Here is a 19,906-nt window from a genome sequence, read left to right as displayed (position 1 = left end):
AGACCGCTGTGTGTGTACGCAGGAAGATATTGTTGCTTGCATCTGTACAATGCCTGTAATGAATCATAATCTTTCCCCCTCCCAGTTTGCCCTTTAATTCATCCTCCGATGACATTTACTTCTGTGAGATAGAGACATTGAGCGTGTCCTTGAGATTCCTCTCTGTGTGACGTTCCTGCATCATCCTGCTCCTGCTTTGATCCTTAAAGACGGTCCTTATGTGACATTTCCCAAATGGTGCAATTGTAATTTCAGTTGGACTAGCGCCTGTCTGTGCTTCCTTAGTCTACCACCGCTTTGAGTTGTTGCGAAACTGAAATAAAGCCTCAACATTTCAAAACCAGGTGCAGAGAAAGTGAGTGTGACGCTGCAGAGACTGACCCCTGTTAGACAAATCTAGGTCAGTGAGGGACGTGTCTGTGAATATCGAGTCCTTATCACATTATGCATCGCCCGTTCCCTCGCCTCTGTCCTAACTGTCCAGACTCGTGGTTACATAAGGGTATATATGTATGTAAGGTCTTTATGATGGCTCTGAAGTGGACAAATGTCTCTATTGTAAGCAGTTATGTTGTTGACCTACTTCTACTCTTTCTTATTCTAGTGAGACATTTTGAGCTTGGAGAAACTGATTTTCAGAATTCCAAATTTTTCTCAGGGTTTCTTATACAACTAAACTCATTCTGTTGACACTTTCAGCAGAGACTTCCAGCTACGATCCAATTAAATATGACCCACTTCTTTTTACTGGTTGGTTTACAATTTGAGTGAAATCAATGAAATTTGTGCCTAGAGTTGAGCAGCCCGGAGTGTTTTTGTTGATACAAGAGCTTTAAGTTTACACAGTTGTGTGCTCTTGTTGTGTTCAATTATTTGTGTGTTTTCAAATGGAGAAAAACTGTTAGAATTCCCTAAACACTAAACAATGAGACTTCTCTTACAGTGGACCAAGCTGACCCATATGCCCACGTAGCTGCGCTCCATTTTGACCAGATGCTGCAGCGTTTTGGCTCTCCTATCATCATCCTCAACCTGGTCAAGGTAACGCATACACACACACACACCCTTTTTGAGGTCCTCATTTTGACTGTTACAAATGATACGTGCAGTATGACTCCACCTTTGAACAGATTTAACAGAAAATGATTCATTCAAGAAACACTGACATCACACTAAAAATGTAACTAAAAAGCATTTTTTTCGATCTCGATAGCATTTTACATTACAGCTAGGTAAAAGCACAATAATAGGGGACTAATAGTTTAATAATAAAGCAGCAATCATTTAGTAATGCCATGTAATTACCAAAGATATAATCAGGTATTGGATTGGTATTATCAATGGATATACCTTGGTAATATACTATAAGACTGAAATGTATGTACGTCTATGCACACAGATGCCTGCAAAGACAGGCGTGGCTTTCTCCAGCTTGTCCTTTCGCTTTATGTTCCTGTAAAATCAGTATTAATCATCCAACTGCTCTTAAATTATGAAAAACAATGAAATCCCAAGAAACGGTTATGGAGAAGCTTTGAACAGTATGACGATAATAAAATGCTTCAAGCCATTCCATGTTAAGAAAATACATCCCGGTGTGCAACACTGTTCTCCAGAGCTCTAGCAGTCATTTTTGCATTGCCTTTTTTCGCATACACACGCATGACAACCTTAGGCACACAGCCATACACTCCTTGGTTCCAAGCTCACGTTGTCGGTCCCAAGGGGAGCTGTAAGGCGAGGGACCAATCGCAGACCTCAGAGTTCCGCACAAGCCCCAGCCATGTGATATGTGCAGACTGTGGGGAGTAAGGGAGGGGACACCCTGCTTACACACCACAGCCCCGCTCTTATCACAGAGAGAGGGAGGATTTGGCAATCAACCATGAAACCATGATGGTCCATCGCTCCCCGGTGTGTCACACCGGGATGGGTGCATTGTTTTTTTTCATGGGTCGGTGCGTGTTTGTATGTTAAGAGAGGAAGAGAGCACATGGCCAAGCACGTGAACCACTTTTCCAACCAGCCAACTGAATTCGAGTCCATTTATTTTGACTGCCGGAGATAACTTTTACTAAAAGATGAGACAAGATAAACTCATCATTTTACTACACAAACCTATATATTAAAATAATAACGGTATTTCGCATTTCTATCCATAACCGTGCCAATGACCAGCCCCATCTTGTATGTACATGTGTGACTGTTTTGATTCATTTTATCGTTCATGGCACCTATAATCCTGATTGTTACTGTGAACAGCAGATGTGTGTTTTTGTAAGTATATGTGCACATGTAGCATATTTCTAGTCTCTCTTCCGTGTCTTGAATGTGTGAGTGGTTGTGCATCTGTGTGTGTATGTGTGTATGTGCCAGACTGTATTGACAAGCCCTTGCTGAAATGCATTCGTAATCTGACCGATTGCTGTGTAGCTTTGCCTCCGCTGGATGTGTGGATGGAGATGTGAGCTGCTAAATGATGCTTCCAAGCTCATTTTCATCAATCATAATATTTGTACATCATTTCTTTTACAACACTGTACACACACAACATACTGTATATGCCCAACTCTGCATGGATCCTTTAGATGGTTTCTCGCAGCTCTGCTTTTCTCCGAGACGACTGCGGAGAAGACCTGAATTGATCTCGCATGTCGGACTTTATGTGCTGGTGTCCTCATTGGACCGAATTTCCTAGCTCTGAGGGTTGGGGGAGTTAGTCCTACTTGTGATACATACATGTATTTCTCTCCGTTGTGCTACAGAAACGAGAGAAAAGGAAACATGAGAAGATTCTGAGTGAGGAGCTCTACCCAGCTGTGCTCAACCTAAATCAGTTCCTCCCTCCAGAGAACTGCATCGACTACATTGCCTGGGACATGGCCCGCTACACCAAGAGGTGGTGACCATGAATATGCCAAAGTAGTGAGCTTGAATTAGCTGAAAACCCAACTTGTTTGTGTTGTACTTTTCCCATATGTCACTAACTTGAAAGAATTTTTTTTAAATCCTTTGCTATGTCATTATTATCATCTGTAGAGGAAACTTATTTATTTTCCTGAATTTGGCCTTGTTTGGCTGTATGTTAATGCCTTGAAAAAATGAATGTTAATATGATCTTTCCATTTCTCTTAGTAAATTGTGCAACGTTCTGGACCGTCTGAGTATGATAGCAGAGAACGTGGTTAAGCGCACAGGTTTCTTCAGTAATCGCGCCGACTTCTACTGTCATACCATCAGACCAGATGACAGGTGAGCTTTTCTTTGACGCTGACACACACACACACACACACACACTTAGGAACAGCTTTGTTCAGTTAGGTGTTGTGTGTAAACACTCAAACTATTGCATTACACTTCCAAATGAAGCAAACCTTAAACTAAAATGACACTTTTTCAGAAACTGCTCATGACTAACATCTTCAGGCACTTTAGGGACTCTCTTATTTTTCACAAGAAAACAACTTAGATAATTAGAGGTCACATTGGGGTTGAAAAGAGAGAAGGTAGCAATGATATGAGAGAAAGTGTAAGAAGAAGGAACCATGTGCTCAGCCACGCCACCGTCTTTCCTGCATTTGCATCTCAGACTTATTTTTCTTAGGGAGGTGGTGTATCATCCATTTTCATACATATTCAGAATCATAAATTTATCGACACAGCTTCACTTTGAAACTCTCCAGATATGAATTATTAATGGTAATTATGCCTGCTGACAGTTTTGTCGCAGAGGGTTTGCTGCTAACGAGCTGAGTAGATTTCCGTCCATGTACTTAACTCATGGCTCTTCCATTGCTAGCATGTCTTAATCACTCTCACCCAACATTACCATTCTGTTACATAACCCAACGACCAAGCCATAGCAAGCACTTAGAACTCTTTCATTTGCCTTCCCCAATGCCATCTCGCATTCTTTGTTATACACACTCACACTCATGCACATACAGTATACTGTCGTATACACACAAACAAAACCCTCGTAAGCTTTCACATAGATGCATGCATGATGAATTAGCTCACAAATAATGAAGCTAATCAGAGATATTTATTTAGTTTATCTTGTTCTTATCACACCATTCTTGCTTTTAAGCATACATTTAGTGAGACACACACTCAATACTTCAACTATAATCACATATTGGTCTCAATCAGGTCACAATGTTCATGCCACAACGAGATGCACTTTGCTTTAAAACAGCTATTTGTCTTTAGAGCTCCCCCTCCAAACAATTTAAAGGGAGTATTTCCTCGCAGTTATTCTCACTCTCGCGTTGTATTTAGTATACAGACATGAGAGTGGTATCAAGCTTCACATCTAACTCTCAGCATGAAAGGGAATAATAACAATTTGAATTATTAGTTGTTAGTATCTGCACTGTATGTTTGTATTTAGTCCATTATGTTAAGCCTTGAAATGGCAATTATAACAGTGATCACACCTCTTGTAGGGGGAAAAGATGAGCAGAAGAGTAGAGTTGATATGTTATGCCTTTGTCTGGTTCCAGTAGTTCATTCTTTAAGTTGATTTAAATGTAATTTTTCAGGTGGCGAGATGTAGGTGGACACATCACAGCCAGTGGACGGGTGCAGGTATGTCACACATAAACAGGTTTCATGGAACTATTGTGTCACAATTCAAATATTCTCCCCCGAATTTGTGTTTCACTTGCAACTTTTGTACATAGGAAAATAAAACAACATAGTAGTGTTAACTAATGGAGAGTCTTTATCAATTGAGTTGTATAAGGTAACAATTAACCCACACATCAGTTCAGGGCAGGGAGATTTATAGGCCACGGAATCAGCTTTTCTCATAATATTTATTTAAAAGCAGCTCAGCATTCATTGCAAAACTAGGCCAATGCTATTAGTTGCATAATGAGTTTTTAATGGAAACCTTGACATACAGTGATCTTCTTAAAACGATTGAAGCTGTTAACTGCGATTTAATGGCAACCTTACCTTTCAGAAGGTAAATGCATGGAGATATGTTTGCTATTGATTCTCTACTAATAGACTTTCCAAGTAGTATGTGCGTGACTACATACATTAACATCCTGTATATTAATGAGGTGCCATCAGTAGGTGTCATGAGTCTTTGTTGTTGCAGACTGGTGTGTTGCGGACCAACTGCGTGGACTGTCTGGATCGGACCAACACTGCCCAGTTCATGGTGGGAAAGTGTGCGCTGGCCTATCAGCTTTATGCACTGGGAATGATTGACAAGCCCAAACTCCAGTTTGATACTGACTGTGTGAGGTAAGCATATATTTTGCTATAGCTGAATACGTTTTATTATTATTATTAAACACATTTGGTATATGTGTTTTTTGAACACAAGGAAAGATCATTGTCCATATTAATGTATGTTTTGTGTTGTACGTGTGTGTGTGTGTGTGTGTGTGTGTGTGTGTGTGTGTGTGTGTGTGTGTGTGAGACCCAGGTTGTTTGAGGAGCTGTATGAGGACCATGGAGACACTTTGTCGCTGCAGTACGGTGGCTCCCAGCTGGTCCACAGGGTCAAGACCTACCGCAAGATCGCTCCCTGGACACAACACTCTAAAGACATCATGCAGACGCTGTCGCGCTACTACAGCAACGCTTTCTCAGGTGCGTTTCTTACACACATGCACAAAAAATAATTATGAAGCAGCTCTATGATAATACAGGTCACTAATCTCAGCTCTGCTCAGTTTTTTAAGACTGATCGGTGCTAGTGTATTCCCACCTTTGATTGCCTGCGGCTTCTCTAAATAGTCTAGTTGTAACTTTGAAACGGGAAAAAGTAACCCAGCACATAACATGGAGCACTTTACATGACCTAAACACCACATCATACAAAATCATATTGTGTTACTGAATCACGACTTAGTACAAACCATTTTTCCCCCCAGCCATTGATGTAATACATTGTTTTAAAATGACAAAATGTGGACGTATCTTTTCAGCATCAACAGCTAGGCACACAAAGTCAGATCCAGCATAGTTCCCTGAAGACTGTGGGTGCCGGTAACGACTTGTTCAAAGTTGTTTTTAATGACATTTTTCTTTCTTTTTATATTAATTCTTCAATTATTGTCAACTGCGAACAGGGATATTTTGAGGACATTTGACTTCCGATATTATCTGGAGAGGATGGATTGATGTTTTTATCCCTCTTGCAATTTGCGACTAGGATCTAATTGCCAATCAGTACTTGATATAGTGGCTTTGCTGTGCCTGCAATTCGGATTTCTAATATTTTTAAATGACACCCTAGTTTGTAGGTAGACACGATGCGTTGATGAAAATGTGCATGCCTGTACTCAAGTGTTTTTACAACACACTAGTGACTGGTCCACATCAACAGATGGCATCTGTAGCCCCAGATATGAAGAGGAAGGTTGTGCATTGTGTATTGAACGGTACATTTTGTATTTCTTCCATGTTTTTGTGTCTTTGTGATTAATGGGACAATCAGTTTTGAAATTGGTCCTGTATTGAGGGAGAACGTTGCAACCGGCAGCTGCGAAACAACCAGTTTTGTTTTTGCCACTGATATGCTTAGTTTGATGAAATCTGAATATTGGGCAGCAACAGGTGTGTGTGTGTGTCTCTCTCTCTCTCTCTCTCTCTCTCTCTCACTCACTCTTGCTCAATACTGGACATATTTGAGAAATAGTTGTCCCTATTAAGAAGTTAGAAACAAAAAAATGGGAACATGGGGTCAAGGTTGAAAAATATTGGAGTTACCCTCAGGAGTAATAGAGTGGTGCTACTTGACCTGCTCAGTCGACCTCCTGTCTGCGTCTTTGCTTTCGACTCTTCTCATTCACTTTATTTTGAAAAATTTGATCATTGGTTGGTTACAGAGCAGATCCTGGAAAGTAGCAGAATGTTTATTCAGACTGACATGTCAAGTGGCTTATATAATGCAGCGCACACACACAGAGACTATAATACACAAGTAGTCAATACTCTACGAACTGCACACTCAATAACGGCATGACCTACAGTATACCAAGTAAGTCCTGTCATTCACCAAGATGACTGTTGCCCTGTTGCTGACTTATGCCTCTGAAAAGCACCAAAGTAGAATATAAAAGGCAAGAAAAGTAAAAAATCCTGTGATGAATAAATGACACATAAATGTAGAGTACTCTCCGGCGACCGTTGGAGAACCTATTCGGTAAAAGGTTGGAATTCGTTGACATACGCAGAGGACTACCGGGATCACATTGACCCAGAGCAGTGTTTGGCAGTCTCTCTGAGCTAAATTGTAGCCTAACCTACTGTAAGCTAATTTGTCGAGTGCCCTTTTAACAAAATGCTCTGATTGAATTTGACCTCCCTCTGGTAAACAGTTACACAGTGCACTGTGTATGTCTTGGGCTTTTATTGTGAAAGTCAAGAACCAAAGGAGTGGATCTGGTATCGTCCGCTTTCCGCCGTGCTATCTTCACGTTCAAAATTGTTCAAGTACAAAATTTGTTTAATACACCCTTACACCCCTAATTGCTCGAAACTCTTATTTACCATTAAGAACTGATTAAGTAAATAATCACACAGTGGAAATGAAAATGTATTGAGAAGTATAAGACTGATGCATTTAACTCATGGAACTTGATAGTACATAGCTGCTTTTAATACTAAACCGTAACAGTATCCGTATTTCTAAATCTTGACCTGGTACTTCTTGGTATCTAATTGGAATCAAATTTCGTGCATGTACTCGGTGTAAGATCCATTGGTTGTTCATTGTCCAGGACTTCTACTCTGCAATAGCTCACTAATTGGTAATCACAGTAATCGGTAGTGCCTTTCACACCAAGTTTGAAGGACACTTCAAAATATCTTGGAGATATTTGGAAATGCATTTTTTTCTGAGACTTATCAGAACTTTCACACCAATCCTCCCTCAGTTCGTAGTGGATGACGTGTGCTTTGACATCTCTGCCAAAGCACTCTGACAGCTTCCCTCTGACTCACATTTTGGACACACAAACACATAGTACATAATGCCATATGCAAATTTGAGATGGCAAATTTTAATGTTTTGATGAGACCAGTCAAGGGGGGGGGGGAGTGACGTCTGCTGAAATTGAACGGTTGTGACTGATTTTTACTATGTGCATTTCGTTAATTCATCTTGTGAGACATGGCTTTTTGTCAGTTACTTCTGTTTCACATGTACATTATGTTGACAGCTCATCCATAACTCTTAAAACATGATGTATTGTATGAATCTCAGGCTGAAATTGAAAAAGAGAGAGGCTTGGAAGCAGGCTTTAATAGAAGCCAATTTAGTTTCTAATTATCTAATGCAAGTGTTGGAACAGCATGCACACGGCTTCACAGTTGGGGGAGGAATTAAATGACACCAAACTGGGCAACATGCAAGTTTCCTGTTCATGTGAAGAGGACATGTGCTTGAGTGAGTTCCGCTTCACTTAAATTTAATTCATTGGCTCCTTTGCAGTCTCTACTCTTTTCTTGTAAACGTCAGCGACTGGTGAAGTGTGTCTTGAGGGACATTCAACTTTTGATGGTTTGATAGGTTTAACATAAATCTAAAATTAATAAATGTATGACGCTGTATTAGGTCCACTGTAGGTAAAAAGAAAAACATAATTACACAGCCTTTCTTAACAAAAGAAAGGACTGTGTGGATGATTATTTTGTTAATTATATACATATAATAAGAATGAATTAATATAATAATTTCTTCATGTAATTTTAGTCTTATCTTGAATATTTACTAAATATAATGCCCTCATGTTGTTGGCTTTTGTTAGATGCTGACAGACAGGATGCCATCAACTTGTTCCTCCAAGTCTACCAGCCATCAGAGTCCAAGCCACACCTGTGGGAGCTGCCCACTGACTTCTACCTGCATCAGAAGAACAGCATTGCCCTCCCCCAAGACAGACGCAGGTAAACACTCATACTTGTACACTTACAAACACACATATATACTTGCTGTACATACATACACACACATGCTTGCGTTTGAATACCTTAACTGCAGTTACATACCGCAAATGTGTATGAACATTTTTAAAAAGCAACTACAAGGACCTTTCATTTTGTGTGGGTTTTGGCAGCCCCTGTGGACATAAGAGGTAGTTTCTTCTTAGAATAAAGACTGCATTTCCCATAAGCACCACCGACTTGTGACATAAAAATCTTGATCAGCCACAACCACAAAATATAATATGAAAATTAAATATCTCGGAGTAAAAATCTCCGCCTGTTTCATTTTAACTGGCTAACATACTACTTGAAACTTGTAAAAATGCAATTAATTTGGTCTGCATACCGTAAATACACAATATACTGTAGAAATAGCCAAACTCCTCGCTGATGGACTTGTTTGCTTGCTGTAGGTCACATAGAGGCATCAGTACTAAATTGAGACTGTTTCATAACCAGTTAAAAACTCCTGGTAGTAGCTTTAATATTTGTTTTGGGGTTAATTAAATGCACCCAACTAGGTGGCTGTGGCTGTAGAGGCTACCCTTGCTGGAGGAGCAACGCTCAAAATTGCCACTGAGCACTTAGCTAAAATTTTAAATGATTTAAACTTTGAAATAATTGCTTTCGGTTGCAACTAACCTTATATCGGCCATTTACTGGCCTAATTTGCAAGCTGTTTGTTCCCAATTGTCTTCATGCTTACATAAAACTAGACCCAGTTTTCTGCTACAGGACACTAGTTTATGTCGCCTCAATGGGCCACGGTAGCTCAGCCATTATTCCAAGAAATGAGCATGGCTGGAACCGAAATCAATTCAGCAACCCACGCACTGCGCTTTTTCTCTCACCAAAGTAGCACAGCACATCACGCACTAAATCATAATCTGTGCTTTCACTCAAATTGGTAATATCGGATAAAGGGCGTATGTATTCAGCAGTTGTACAGTGGGTGGTCCAGCCAAGCCCATTTTTATATCTAGGTTATGTGAAGTCCCAGCAGAGACCATACAGGTTGCAGAGTACGCATCAGTCAGTGGAAAATCTTCTGAAAAGTATGACTGGGCGATATATGGATAAAATCTATATTTCAATGATATTGTAGGCTTGACCATTGGTGCTTTCACGACATATTTACACAATGACAAGTACTCATCGGTAATGTGGATATAATGACTAAGGTAAATAACGGAACAGCTTGAGCAGTCTGGTAAAGTTCAGAAAAGTACATCCCTTTACTGCAATGCAGCCTTTAAAACCAGGAAAAGACAACACTTTATATTACGATATCCTAAATCTAAGACGATAGCTAGTCTCATATTACAATATCTACATAATATCGATATATTGCCCAACCCTACTGGAAATATTACAAATGTGTATATCTTGTCTGTCTCCAGTTACACACTGTGGTGGTCAGCAGGAATCTTGTCCTACCTTCCTGTGGCCTATGATGAAGGTATCTGTTATGATATATGCAATGATGTCTCCAATATCCATAATGTGTGACAGATTAATGCATTGATCCATTTTAATGAAAGTATCAATGTTCTTCATTCTCATTCAGTTGAATTTGAATTTACAATTGCCAGCATTTTTAAGGGAAACGTTTCCTCAAACAACTGGGCATAGTGTATTTGCTGGGAAGTTGTCTGCAGATTTGGTGTACTAATGAGTATTTATGGTTAAAGAACAGATATGACTCATTGGTGTTTTTAACAGTTTTTGTATAGAGCTCTATGGCACAGAGGAATAATCTATATCAGGCTTTAGCTATCCAGGCGATGTTAATCAGCAGGTTCCATTGTTAATATTGGGGTTTTTCATAGGACATATCACCAGATTTATATATTAGGTGTGTGGATTATTGTCTCTAAATGTTTTTTCTGCGTGTGGATGCAGTCTCCTGTGAGGACAACATGAAGAAGATCCAAGTGAAGAGAGTAAACCGCTTTGAGGAGAGTATCGACATCTACACAGAATTCTTCAAGCCTTACGAGCTTACCTCCTTTGATGACACATTCGGCATCGCCATGACCAACTCTGCACGGTGAATACACACACACGCACACACACACACACACACACACACACACACACACACACACACACAAACCTTTACACTATCAAAGATTTTGTTGAGACATAAAACAACCCCAAAATTCGGACCATATTTATTATTGAGGTATTGCCTCCACTCGGCTCTCAATATGGTGAAAGCTGAGCCTGCGACTAGCAAAACAACGGCAACAGCGCTGACAGTGTTAACAGTGTGTGACTTCATTCTCTGCTCAGGACGCTATTACTTCACTATATCTTTACATAGCAAATAGTTGTGTCTGCTATATTATGCTCTGAATTTCTAATTTAGCACCTTGAAATGTTGGGGAAATGTTGACATTGGGCCAGTTGTCCCAGATTTGGTTTATGGGAAACAGCTTTGATGGATAGTGTGCCAAACATTCACTCACTGTTTTTGTGATGTTACTGCAGGTTGTCAGCTAATGTGTCCCTGTCTCATTTGTGCTCATAAAGGGAATTTATGCCCAAGACAGTAGGAGTAGATCCAAGCCCATTCACAGTTCGAAAGCCAGAGGAAACGGGAAAGTCAGTGCTGGGGTGAGTACATCTCAGGTTCTGTACATAACACATTTGTGATGTTTTGGTCGGTGTTTCTTATGTAATAAATTCCATGTCACTGTGTCCTCATACACATGGCTTAATTTGACACTCTGTTCTCAGGTTACCAAAAACAAGGCCCTGTCCTTTTTTTCAGTGCATATTTTTTTTAAATAATCACTCCTGCATACACATCACATACTATGACACAATAGCTCCTAGATTAGAAACATCATGATCTGATGACTTATAATTGTCTCCACTATATTGCAGTACAGCCCGAACACAATCACACTACACCTGACCCCTCTAATGGTCTGCACTGCTTCAGTGTTTTCCATAAATGTTTATTGTTTATTTGGATTCCTGTTGGCTTCCACAAAGTGGTCTCTCATCTTTTTTTTGCAAAATCTCTGGGCTCAACAATGGGCTCTTTAGACATCCGCAGTAGAAGGATGATGCGTCTGAACTTTTTTGTTTTATTCCAGGTATATGTCAGTTTGCTGTCGAAGTACGTCATGCCATTGCAACTGTGATGGGCAATTTAGTCTCGTAAAAAACACTCTGGTCCTGCTGCTTGACTGCTTGATGCATGGCCTCAAAACATAGAAATATATATGAATATTAATTACCATCTCTCTTATTAAGTGTGTTGTGGATATTTGCAGCAACAAGAGCAGTAAGGAGGAGACGCTGCTCCAGAGGAAAACTGCAGCCAGCGCCCCTCCTCCTCCAAGTGAAGAGGCTATCAGCAGCACATCGGAGGACGACTCAGAAGAGGACCGTGACGATGACGGATCCGTGTCCCAACGCTCTACCCCGATCAAACTGCTAACCGAGACCGGAGAGAGCACTCGAACACAGGAGGTATGAAAACACAAAGCATCTAATATCCAATGTCTGGAAATAGATTGACGTGTTCACATCCAGGAAACACATTTAATCTGCAACAGTTTGATTAGATTTAAAACACCTCAAGGTGAAAACACAAGTAAAACTAAATCTAAATTTAAATCTAAATTGTTTAATTTGGAGGAAACAAAGCAGCCTATCAAATCAAATAAAATCTAATGATTCAAGGATATGAAATCTTCTCTAAGGACCTTTGGGAAATGTTATCCCAGTTTATGCCACCTGCTGTACTTTGGACGTCAATAGCATTTTGCATACCAATTTAAGTATTCTACACTAATTATATTTTTCTCCTCCCACTTCCCCCTGAGTCCACAAAGAAAAATGTTCTGTGTTTCTGTTTGCGTCATTTGCGCCTCCGTGACTGGGGTTTTCACACCCGAGGGTCTAAATGGCGTGGGTTTGTGTTGATGCTCGTTTTAGGGAGAGTAGAAGAAGAGTCTGGACTTTCTCCATCTCTTTGCATAATGGGCCTCTTCACATGCAGTACTGCATACACTACATGCCTGTAAAACTTGATCCATGCTGCCTTAAATACTAATCCATCCATCCATCCATTTTCCTCCGCTTATCCGGGGTCTGGTCGCGGTGGCAACAGGCCAAGCAGGCTGACCCAGACTTCCCTCTCACCGGCAACATGTTCCAGCTCATTCTGGGGGATCCCGAGGCATTCCCAGGCCAGCTGGGAGATGTAATCCCTCCAGCGTGTTCTGGGTCTTCCCCGGGGTCTCTTCCCAGTTGGACGTGCCTGGAAAACCTCCAGTGGGAGGCGTCCAGGAGGCATCCTAATTAGATGCCCGAACCACCTCAGCTGACTCCTTTCGACGCGAAGGAGTAGCGGCTCGACTCCAAGCTCCCTCCTGATGACCGAGCTCCTTACCCTATCTCTAAGGCTGAGCCCGGCCACCCTACGGAGGAAGCTCATTTCGGCCGCTTGTAGCCGCAACCTTGTCCTTTCGGTCACGACCCAGAGTTCGAGACCATAGGTGAGGGTAGGAATGTAGACCGAGTGGTAAATTGAGAGCTTTGCCTTCCGGCTCAGCTCCCTCTTCACCAAGACGGTCCGGTGCAGCGCCTGCTTTACTGCTGCAGCCGCACCGATCCGTCTGTCGATCTCCCGCTCCATCTTACCCTCACTCGTGAACAAGACCCCGAGATACTTGAACTCCTTCGCTTGAGGTAGGCACTCCGTCCCCACCTGGAGGGAGCAATCCACCGGTTTCCGGCAGAGCACCATGGCCTCAGATTTGGAGGCGCTAACTCTCATCCCCGCCGCTTCACACTCGGCTGCAAACCGCCCCAGTGAATGCTGGAGGTCACGATCCGAGGAGGCTAACAGGACCACGTCATCTGCAAACAGCAGAGAGGCTATCTCGAGACCCCCGAACCTGACGTTCTCCACCCCCCGGCTGCGCCTAGATATCCTGTCCATGAAAGTCACGAACAGGACCGGAGACAAAGGGCAGCTCTGGCGGAGGCCAACACCCACCGGGAACGTGTCTGACTTATTGCCGAGAATGCGGACACAGCTCCTACTGCAGTCGTACAGAGACCGGATCGCCCGTTGTGATTGCTCCTCTTGAATCTGAGGTTCGACAAACGGTCGGAGCCTCCTTTCCAGCACCCTGGCATAAGCCTTCCCCGGGAGGCTGAGTAGTGTGATACCCCGGTAATTCGAGCACACTCTCCGGTCCCCCTTTTTGAAAATGGGAACCACCACCCCAGTCTGCCAGTCCATGGGCACTGATCCCGACCCCCATGCGACATTGAAGAGGCGTGTCAGCCAGGACAGCCCAACTATGTCCAGCACTTTCAGCATCTCAGGGCGGATCTCATCCACCCCTGGCGCCTTGCCGCTCCTCCGCGAATCGCCACCTTAACGTGGTGGAGTGGTGGAGCGGTACCAGCTAGATATAGTTGGACTCACCTCCACACACTGTGTGGCTCTGGAACCAAGCTCCTGGAGAGGGGTTGGACTTTGTCCTTTTCCGGAGTTTTCCGGAGTTGCCCAGGGTGAGAGGCACCGGGCGGGAGTGGGGATACTCACGAGCCCTCGGCTGAGCGCCGCTGTGTTGGAGTTCTCCCCGGAGAACGAGAGGGTCGCCTCCATGCGCCTACGGGTTGCGGGGAGCAAGGCTCTGACTGTGGTTTGTGCTTATGCACCAAACAGCAGTTCAGAGTATCCGGCCTTCTTGGAGTCGGTGGGAGGGGTCCTGGATCGACTTTGTAATCGTATCATTTGATTTGCGGCCGTATGTCTTGGACACTTGGGTGAAGAGAGGAGCAGAGCTGTCAACTGATCACCACCTGGTGGTGAGTTGGATCAGATGGCAGGGGAACCGGTTGGAAAGACCCGGCAAGCCTAAACGTGTAGTGAGGGTGAACTGGGAACGTCTGGCGGAGGACCCTGTCCGGGAGGTCTTTAACTCCCACCTCCGGAAGAACTTCTCACACATCCCGAGGGAGGTTGGGGACATGGAATCCGAATGGACCATGTTTAAAGCCTCTATTGTGGACGCGGCCGCTAGGAGCTGTGGCCGGAAGGTCATCGGTGCCTGTCGTGGCGGCAACCCGAGAACCCGGTGGTGGACACCGGAGGTGAGGGAAGCCGTCAAGCTGAAGAAGGAGACCTTCAAGGCCTGGTTGGCCCAGGGGTCTCCCGAAGCAGCTGACAGGTACCGGCAGGCCAGAAGGGCTGCAGCTGCGGTGGTCGCGAATGCTAAAACTCGGGCATGGGAGGAGTTCGGGGAGGCCATGGAGAAGGACTTTCGGTTGGCCTCTGGCCATCCGACGACTCAGGAAGGGAAAGCAGGGCTTACCCCAGGCTGTTCTCAGCAGGGGGGGGGGGACGACTGCTGACCTGGGCAGGGGACATCATTGGGCGGTGGAAAGAGCACTTTGAGGAACTCCTAAACCCGACCAACATGTCCTCTGCAGAGGAGGCAGCGCCTGGAGATCTAGGGGGAGGCTCACCCATATCCCTGGCAGAGGCCGCTGAGGTAGTAAACACTAACGGGAAAAAAAAACGTGAAAGCTGGCCAGAAATGGATCTCTGAATCAGCCTCATGTTGCCAACTGGTGGTCCTGACTCAGACATGAAATAAGAAACTAACTTTAATTTGTGACATTTCAATCAAAATCTAGAGAAACAAAGGTAAACTCGATGATGAAAGCTAAAATCTACAATCGTTTTTATAAATATATTATTTATCCGTTTGTGTGGTGATATGGAAATGCAAGATTGCTGAGATTTGTGTTTTAATTTGGAGTTTTCAATCATGAGATCTTTTTGTCCTGACTTATTCTGAAACATTGTCTGTACAGGAAGCATTCTTGCTGAAACCAGCCTGCTATGTCTGCAGCTTTTCATGCAGCGTAATCATTATTATGTCCAACGTGATCGAGATTTTACCGGAATTTGATAGGAACACCACTTCTTTCTGGTTCTTGTTTTTCCCTTGTGTTACTTTCATGGTCCGTTGTTCCATAGCTTCCTCCTTTAAGGCCCTGGTATCATTCAGACGTGTGTCTTGGGATTTTGTCTGCTTTTAGGACATCAGGTGATATTGGCCACCTGCAGGTGTCTTCACTTTGTGATGTCTCATTTAATCTCCTCTTGTGTAGTGAGATGTGTTGTGAGGGTCTAAGTCTGCTTTGACAAAGTCGGTGGTTATTTCTGGACACATCTGAAAAGAGGTCAGTTGTTGAGCAAATGTTTTCTTGTTATTGCATCCTGCCCACAATGTTCTTTTGTTAATGGTGTCTTGGTGTCATCTGTGATTGGGTTCAGTTCCAGTTTTTGATTTATTTCCTTTCTACTACATTCATTGAGATTTTCTGGTATCAAACCCTTAAACATTAAGACCAGCTGTGACAAAACTGTGTGCTTTAACTAGCTTACAGACTTTAGCAGGTACAGGGAAAAGCCGCCAACATTAAAGCCAGATTCCATTATTTGTTCTTCTCTTTTGGCCACCTGCAGGCAGCAGAACAGGCTGATAACGCAACGGATAAATTATGACGTTAAAATGGCAAACATGTTCGTAAACTATTGGCAGTTGTCAAGTTTCCTATTTACACATCAAGCCGACATTGAGCAACAGCACATGTTTCTGTCCAGCTAATCTTTAGCAGCTAAATAGCTGCAGATAACAGAAAACCAAAACAATGAGCTGAAAGACGCTGAACGCTCTGTAGAGCTGAGGTGAACTGCAGAGGTCGGTACTAATTCTCTGTGTTCGTCTCTACGAGCGACATCTTGAACATTACACATAGTTGTTTGATTAATTGCAGCTTTAAAGTTTTCGCCATCAGTCTATGTTATATCTCTGTATTATTTTAACGTTTGACTCCTTACAGAGCAAAATAGGAAAAAATAAATCTACATTCAATATATTGTTCTGGACGTCATCAGGTACGCAGATAAGTTAAATATGAGATCCTATTGCTGCTATTTTAACGGCGTCTCTCGCTATATAGTTCACCATGTGTTATAATGTATAGTTTAGAGCAGGGGCGAGTAGGTTTGTCTGTGTGCAGTGATGACAAGACACCAGGAAGTGTCTTCCTGCTTCCAGGCTTTATGCTAAGCTTAGCTGAGCTAATCATCTACTTATGAGCTTTTTATGTAAAAGACAAATAAGAGGGTGGCATTGATTTTCTCATTCAACTCTAGGCAAGAAAACGAATAGGCATATTTCCCAAAATGTTAAACTACTCCTTTAAATTGAAAAAAGTGTTTTGTAGAAAATATATATAATTTCTCATAGTAATGTATCAAAAAAAGTATTGTTTAGGTATTTGTACAGAAAAGAAAATTACATTTGGACCAGCAGGTTTTAATTGGCAACTTTTTCTCAATTCCCATCTTTATGTCAGCAGCCATTGAAGATCCTACAAAATGTACTGTTTTTATGGAAACAGAAATATAGCAAAACTGTCCACATAGAATCTGAACCAAAGAGAATTCAATAGGACCTCTGTAGGTATCCTCTTATTTTCCTCTCGGGGCTTTGAGCCGGCAGCTGATCATGAATATTTTGGTCTGGAGAGCTAGCTCACGTGTTGGGCGCACACACACACACATACCCCGCGCTCATGCGCCACGTGTCTCTGCCTCCGAGCCCGTCCCCGAGAATGGATTGCTAGGGTGCCAGCACAAAACAAAACTGTTGAAATATTTAAACATCAGATCATTATTACACTCGCCATGTAATTACACATGCTCATTTAATATTCCCTTCAATACGGGCACACCTGTGCCTGAATGAACATGAATTGATGTGCAGTGTGTGTGTGGGTGGGGTGTAACATATAAGCATGTATGCGTGTTTACCGACACGTTTGTGTTCTCACACGCCATATGAATGTGTATATGCTGCAGGAGGTGTGTGTGTTCTTATGTACTCTGTGTTTGTGCGAGCCTCTTTGTGTTTTGATCGTCTCTGTATGTGTGTGCGTGGGTTCACAGCTGCTGTTTGTTGGACATGGTCCTGGAACACCCTCGTACGTTCTCCCCTTCCTGCACCTTGGATCAATACATTATGAAACTAGAAAGCATCACAGTATGTTGAGCATATTGCAGTTACAGAGAACAGTGGCCACTCCGGTGCGTGCTGTTGCATAACAAGCTTCTCTCGGTCCGTAAATTACTCAGGAACTACCTTGTGTTGTTTCCACGTAACAAGTCACAACATTAAACATTATTACCTTGAAACAGAAGGGAATGTTTGGAACATAAAAGAGGATGAATTTCAGCATTATTCAGCAAGTTTGTCTTTCAAGAATTTCCATGTGATTTGAAGATATAATGCTGATAGTCACACATAATATTATGGAAACATCAACCTATAATATCTCATTACTATCAGGTTTTTACCCCATTAATGTCACCATGTTACAATTTCAAATCCAGATATTGCACCGCCATAACCATTTTGTTGCAGGTTACCATATTGTTGTCATTAAAATGGGTTTCCCCATTACTACCGTTTGATTTTACCCCTTATTGCCCCTTTTGCATAACTAATATTGCATGGTAATACTTAATTATTACCTCTTAATATCAAACTCTTAGCCACTATTAACGTGTTATTACCGAGCTGTAACACAAAGTGCCACTGAAAAGGGTAAATTCACTGGATTAGTCAAAAACAAACATTCCCATTTAGCTATTGGATCTATAAATGTTTTTTCAAATGATCATATTTTAATATATTGTGTGATTTTCACAATGTAAAATGACATAACCATAATATAGAAGGTCCTTTTTCACATGGGTTACCCTGCAGTAGTCAGATCATGCTCGGTTGTCATGAAATGCTCCGATGTCTACCAAGAAAACACTCACAACTGCAATATAACAGCACCCCCGCAATCTCGCAAAACGCCACAAGGCAAGAGGGATTCACGCTGTTTTACATGAAAAAAACGCTGTTTCCGCCCAACCACCAACACGTGAAAACAGAAACTGAGATGAATCGGACCATACTACATTCTCTCACCTTTTCTGTTGTTTAAGCACGTGTCCACTGTAGCCTCATGGTATTGTTCTTACTGAATACAAATGCAATCCGCCTCACTCTGCTGTTGTTGTGATGTGTTTCCAGAGAAGTCTTTCTGTTGCAGCGGGCTGTTATTTGATCATCAGCCTTGTGCTTAATAGAAATGCGTAATAGATCACAGCAGTACAGTACTCATTATCATGCCCCTTTGATTTGGTAATCTTGATAAACCTTTAAAAAAATGAAATGCTGAAATCATTTTTTATTTATTGGCCTTAATTTGGCTTGATTGCTTGTTTCCTAAGAAACTGAAAAACGTAACATAAGTCATAGCATGTCCTGATGAGGAAATACACCTGGAAATATGTATTGGTTCTCTTTTTTCTTTCTGTTCTCATAGCATTGTGTAATGATGAATCATCATTGGCAATAGTTTTATTTTATTTTGTAATAGTTTAGGCGATTAAGCCACATATCATTGTTTAATCGCACTTTTAATTAAAGGTCTTGTTCATATATTTCCTGTTTCTTACCAGATTATACTCTCATGATCCACGGCTTTGTTATGATTTTATTATCTTCCAACTTGATTTACCTACCATTTATTTTTTTACTTCTGTATTTTGAAACTTCCCTAATGACTGAAAGAGACACATAAAGCCACATAAAGCCTTTTAGAATCAGCTCGAACCGGTCTGACCTTTTGTTTGTTATAATTATGATGTCCCTCTAAACGTTGGACACTGTGTGCAGGACCCCCAGGAGGGCACTGTCTCTGAACATGAAACCTCATCAGACACAATATAACCAAATTACATTCATAGTTAAATTACACTCCTTGGGCCGTCTTAAGTGGTGAATCGGTTGTAGGGAAGCGGCTGAACCGCATGACCTTGTCTGTATGATTTTACGCTTTGAGT

The 19,906-nt window shown here is 42.1% G+C and overlaps 1 protein-coding gene across 2 annotated transcripts in view; it reads left to right on the top strand.

Moving 5' to 3' along the window:
• The window catches only part of fig4a (FIG4 phosphoinositide 5-phosphatase a), a 42,829-nt gene that overhangs the window by 15,267 nt on the left and 7,656 nt on the right, over positions 1–19,906 (top strand). For both annotated transcript variants that reach the window (XM_031870297.1, XM_031870298.1), the window contains 11 exons: positions 944–1,041; positions 2,766–2,899; positions 3,136–3,252; positions 4,545–4,590; positions 5,111–5,259; positions 5,444–5,610; positions 8,775–8,913; positions 10,353–10,411; positions 10,855–11,002; positions 11,488–11,571; positions 12,240–12,438. In XM_031870297.1, the coding sequence (XP_031726157.1) occupies positions 944–1,041; positions 2,766–2,899; positions 3,136–3,252; positions 4,545–4,590; positions 5,111–5,259; positions 5,444–5,610; positions 8,775–8,913; positions 10,353–10,411; positions 10,855–11,002; positions 11,488–11,571; positions 12,240–12,438 (1,340 nt within the window). The remainder of the gene's footprint in view (positions 1–943; positions 1,042–2,765; positions 2,900–3,135; positions 3,253–4,544; positions 4,591–5,110; positions 5,260–5,443; positions 5,611–8,774; positions 8,914–10,352; positions 10,412–10,854; positions 11,003–11,487; positions 11,572–12,239; positions 12,439–19,906) is intronic.

This window comes from Anarrhichthys ocellatus, unplaced genomic scaffold (assembly GCF_004355925.1).
Source record: "Anarrhichthys ocellatus isolate YVR2014 unplaced genomic scaffold, GSC_Weel_1.0 scaffold52, whole genome shotgun sequence".
In the NCBI taxonomy this organism is placed as follows: Eukaryota; Metazoa; Chordata; class Actinopteri; order Perciformes; family Anarhichadidae; genus Anarrhichthys; species Anarrhichthys ocellatus.
Note: the sequence above shows the minus strand (reverse complement) of the source record. Positions and strands in the feature narration are given on the sequence as shown.